The following is a 4,838-nucleotide window of genomic DNA, read 5'->3' on the forward strand; positions in this document are numbered from 1 at the left end:
TTTTGAAAATTACTCGTGAAATTTGTGAAGTTGTTTTGTAGTGACACTGGTCTTGTTTTCCCGTAGGCTGTTTCGTATAAAATATTTTCGTTATACAAAAAATAATGGGTGGCCAGTTTTACGAAGATAGAAAATCGAAAACATTTCTGTTTTTATTTTGACCTTCAGTGAAAGTTTCTTGGAATTACTGATGGAGTTTTACAGAAGTCTATTCCATTACGATCTAGTCGCTAACCGTCGTGTTATTAGTCTGATGTTGGTACAAGTTTTCTAATCCCGAGATTGCGACAAGCGATGTTGTAGAGCTCTCAAGACGATGTTCGCGATATTACGACAGGAGATGTTGTAGAGCTCTCCAGACCATGTTCGTTGACGGTTGGGCTATATCGCTAGCGTTTTAGACGAATCTTAGGTTGTCGTTTGGATTTTTTTTGGACAATTTTAATGAGGCATCAGATTGCATATGTGCTTTTCTGCATGTTGATGCGGGAGTTTGCTTTGTCAAAAGCGTTTTCGAGATGCCCAGGCAAAAAGTTTTTTTGAAGTGTGGTAGTATACGAGTATAGTATAAGTATTTACTCCATTTTTTTTTTTAAAGATTGGGATGATCGACAATCTGGGTCGGTTTGAAGACAATGCCAGGATTGCGACTCGGTGGTTTTCAGGTTGACGACTTGGAATAATTCAGTTTTTAAGAAAATTACTAGGAACGAATCGATTTTAAGACGACGTTCGTATCTCTAGTTCTTTCTTTCTTTAGGAAGCGAGATAAGTGTGCTTGAATGTGTGGTGATTAGATCGGTTTGCGAGTTCTGCCTGGTCAGTTAAGGAACAATAGAACAAGACTGGAAAAATTGCCTAAGACTTAGCTTACTAGACTATCCACCTAGATTCTAAGCTCCTTAAAGTTTGGCAGTTCCTAAGAAATTTTCATCCTTTTTCCTACGAAAAATTAAAAATCTGATAAAATTTTATCGATGATTCGGGATTGCCTCTTCTTCATTCTTCTTCTCCCCGTGTCTTCTGATCTGAGTTTCAATTTTCGAAGTGTTAAGTTATTACGAGGACAGGGGTGTGTTTCGTCGAAGGTTATTCCCGAGTATGAGTAAGTAATTTGTCAAAAGTTTGTTATGCGTTTAGGATCGGCTACTTTCGATTCAGTGTTAAAGGACTTCGAAAGGTCTGATGCTGATTTTCATATGTATTGGTTTTCGACAAAATTCTGACGAGAATATCGGAGTGAGGAAGGGATTTCAACGTCTAAGTTTCTGTTCTCGTTTCTTCGTAATGCTGGTTTTACTAAATTGACCAAGTGCACTTTGTATATTGTTGAAAAGTCTATGAAACGTTTATGAATAGATGTTTTCAACTTGTTGTAAACCGGATAGCATTTTGCGTACCGAAGGAACTTTACGAAATCGTTGAAAGTGAGGAGAAGTAAGTAATGAAGCAAGGGACATGGAGTCATTCGGGTGAGGTTCTCAGTTTGTCAAGTTATGAGTGAACTGGTCCTGTCACAGCCCTTATTGTCTTTATTTTTCCTTTGATTGTTTCACATGAACTTGTTTGACCTAACGAATGATGTTTCGTAAAATATTCCCGAGCTTAATCTTACGATTGCTGTTTTGCAAAATGTTGTTGAGCTTAATTTTGCGAAAGTTATTCCGCAAACTGTTGTCGAGTTAATTTTTCAAAAACTGTTTCGTAAAAGTTGTCGAATTTAATTTCACGAAAATTACTTCGTAAAACGTTCAGTCGAGGCTCAAAAGAGGAGAGTAGGAAATGAGTCGCCAGCTCGACATATGGGCAGCTGGGAAGGGATCGTGCCGGTCATCATACGGCGACCCGTTCGGTTAACAGGCCGGTCGCCATACGGCGACCGGATTGACTGATCGACCGGTCGCCATATGGCGAACGGGTTGCGTACTCGACCGGTCGCCATATGGCAACCGGTTCGTGTGATTGACCGGGTTTCGTGTCGAAAGAATCTTCCTTTTTCCGTGTCTTCGAGGAAAACAAGTTTTATTTTTCCGAAAAGTTTTCGAAAAAGTCTTTTGCTCGAACCCTTATGTGCTGAGATTCCTCCAACTTGGTAATGAGACAAATTTTACGGGTTTTGATAGATTTTATCGTTGCCCTCTAGAGAAATCGAAAGTCGCAATTAGGTTTTCGTTTTTCTTGAGCATTGCGGCGTTTGCGTAAGCATTGGCCATTGGAGCTGTCACTGTTGGAATAACTTTACCAGTGTTTGCGAGCTTTGAAGGTGTTTTTGAGCTTCCTCAAGCAGTCGATCGATTTCAGTGGAGGTGTGGTGGCATGATGGATCTGGGATCGTACTACCCTTAATTCTGCGGCAGTCTTTATTATGTAATTGTGAAGGTCACGAATGTCGGGATCTCGTCTCATTCGTTGTATTCAATCTTATTCATCAATAAAATCCATATTTGCCTACCAAAATCTGATTATATCGTTATGTTCTAAAGATATCATTGCCTACATCATCTTATCTTCCCTAGATTAAACTCTCGATCAATACGTAGTGTAGATTTTAGGTAAACAGCTCTTAGAAGTCAATATACTTAATCAAAGAGCAAAAGAAATATAACTATTCAGTCATCATCGAGAAAATAAGCAACATAAAAAGAAGAATACAAGTTTCGATTAAAACCTTCGTACAAATAGGAAAAGGCATTTTAGAACGAATCAGAAATGTTGGAATAAAACAGGCACGAGCACCCAGCAGGGACATATTCGTTTTTTTTTCTCGACTTAAAACTTCGATTTTACAACTTTATTTAACTTCCACAGCATGCAGACTTCTGTGTGGCCTGCCCGGCTCCAGCGGCCTGGTCTGTTTGGCTTATCTTGATCGTCGCAGGCTGCAATTGAACAAGACAAAAACATGAAACAATATGCGTATTCAGACGTTCGTTTAACACAAGGCAGACAGAGATGTAAACAAAACCTCTGCCTTGGAGTCAGTGTCAGAAAGCCTCTGCTTTATGTCCCTCCCTATCGAGAAGAAAACTTCTTCCACGTTTAAGTTTGTCTTAGCACTCTGCAACAAGAGAGCAATACAAATATGAAAACAACGTGACCCCATCTAGTTTACAGGAGCCGTGCTCTCTTAAAAATTTGAAGATTGTCAGACTTACTGTTTCGAAGAACTTAATTCCGTACTCATCAGCAAGAGCCTGACCCTTTGCTACAGGTACAGCCTGAAAGAGTTGAGATCGAACCAAGAAACCATTATTGTTATTATTAGGATCAACCACTGAATCCTCATGAACTGGGATAATCGGCATGTGATCATACCCTCTTGCTTTCATCCATGTCAGCCTTGTTGCCAACCAAGATCTTGTTAACATTATCAGAAGCATGTTGTTCGATATTACGAATCCAGTTTCTAATGTCTGCAAACAACGCCAGGAATCTAGTGTATAAAAGAAATGATCATCGCCCAAGTGTAAGACTTGACGGATGGGGGTGGGGGGAACTCACTGTTGAAGGAAGACTCGTCTGTGACATCATACACTAGCAAAATGCCCATTGCCCCACGGTAATAAGCTGTTAGAAAGCAAAAGGAGAAGTAAATGAACAGATCATATATAACAAAAGCCATAATCAATCAAAGTGCCACTTGGAAAAATACATATCCCCTGGAGAATCTATATAACTGCTGGGAAGTTGAAAGCAGGCATTTTAGTAGTGGATTCAGAATAAAATCAATAAGGAAAGAAACTGACCAGTGGTGATAGTGCGGAAGCGTTCTTGACCAGCAGTGTCCCAAATCTGGAGTTTGATACGTTTGCCATCAAGCTCAATGGTTCTGATCTTAAAGTCAATGCTACATCAAAAAGGCAAAAGATGAAGATTAAGGATATATACGTGGAACTAATTTGTCAAAACACAAACCCAATGGTGGTAATGAAGCTAGTGGTGAAGGAGCCATCAGAGAAACGTAGAAGTAGGCAACTTTTACCCACACCTGCATCCAAAACAAAACAAAACAAAACAAAAGAAGCGTGAGATCTCTTAACACTATCTAATCGGAAAACATTTGTAGTCCATCAAGGAACGATCACACCAAATAGATCGATTCAATAGAAAATGAAATTGATTCAGAGATGACATACCACTATCTCCAATCAAAAGAAGCTTAATAAGATAATCATAATCGGCTCTGGCCCTAGCAGGTGGAGCAGCCATCGATTCTAAAGGAGACGAAAAAAAGGAATCAGAGATCAAATCATTTGTATCATTCTTTCATCCTAAACAAAAACAAAATCGTGCCGAGAAAGAAGAAGAAGAAGAAGAAGAGGATCACGGAAAAACATGTACCCGACGTAACGAAGAGAAGAAACCGATGTAATCGAAGAGGAGAGACAGCTCGAAGCCTCATGGGCCTTCTATTTGTCTACTTAAATTAAATCCAACTTTTCTTTATCATAACTGCATTTACGTGATGCCACGTGTCGTTTGTGCTATGGCTAGCTACTCAAAATTGATGAACTAGCATTCCAATATGGCAATATCAATTGTGACAAACAGGACTCGAAAATTCTTCTGGTGTCAAATACAACCTCGACTAATTTTAATTTTAATTTTAATTTTAATTTTAATTTTATTACCTAGACTAATTTATGTATTCCCGAATGAGGTCCTGTTCGTTTTGTAAACTGGACGCGGCATCCAGACGCAGACGCGGACCGATGTTCGTTTGGCGCGAAACAGGAGGTTAAGTTGGACGCGGCATCCAGATTAATTTTGAAAACTCATCCGGATTTTTCGGGATTTCTGGATGAGATGTTTGAACGCTTCCAACTACAGCAAGCTCA

General features: G+C 39.4%; 1 protein-coding gene across 1 annotated transcript; it reads right to left on the bottom strand.

The window, feature by feature from the left end:
* Positions 1–2,602: 2,602 nt before the first annotated feature.
* LOC106331466 (ras-related protein RABE1c-like) lies at positions 2,603–4,412 on the bottom strand. The gene is made up of 9 exons (XM_013769827.1): positions 4,342–4,412; positions 4,137–4,214; positions 3,916–3,988; positions 3,747–3,847; positions 3,502–3,567; positions 3,316–3,413; positions 3,156–3,218; positions 2,966–3,058; positions 2,603–2,879 (listed from the first exon to the last, which is right to left on the bottom strand). The coding sequence occupies exons 1-9, from the start codon at positions 4,400–4,402 to the stop codon at positions 2,796–2,798; spliced, it is 717 nt and encodes a 238-aa protein (XP_013625281.1). The 5' UTR covers positions 4,403–4,412; the 3' UTR covers positions 2,603–2,795.
* Positions 4,413–4,838: the final 426 nt, after the last annotated feature.

The sequence above is a fragment of the Brassica oleracea genome, chromosome C3 (genome assembly GCF_000695525.1).
Source record: "Brassica oleracea var. oleracea cultivar TO1000 chromosome C3, BOL, whole genome shotgun sequence".
In the NCBI taxonomy this organism is placed as follows: Eukaryota; Viridiplantae; Streptophyta; class Magnoliopsida; order Brassicales; family Brassicaceae; genus Brassica; species Brassica oleracea.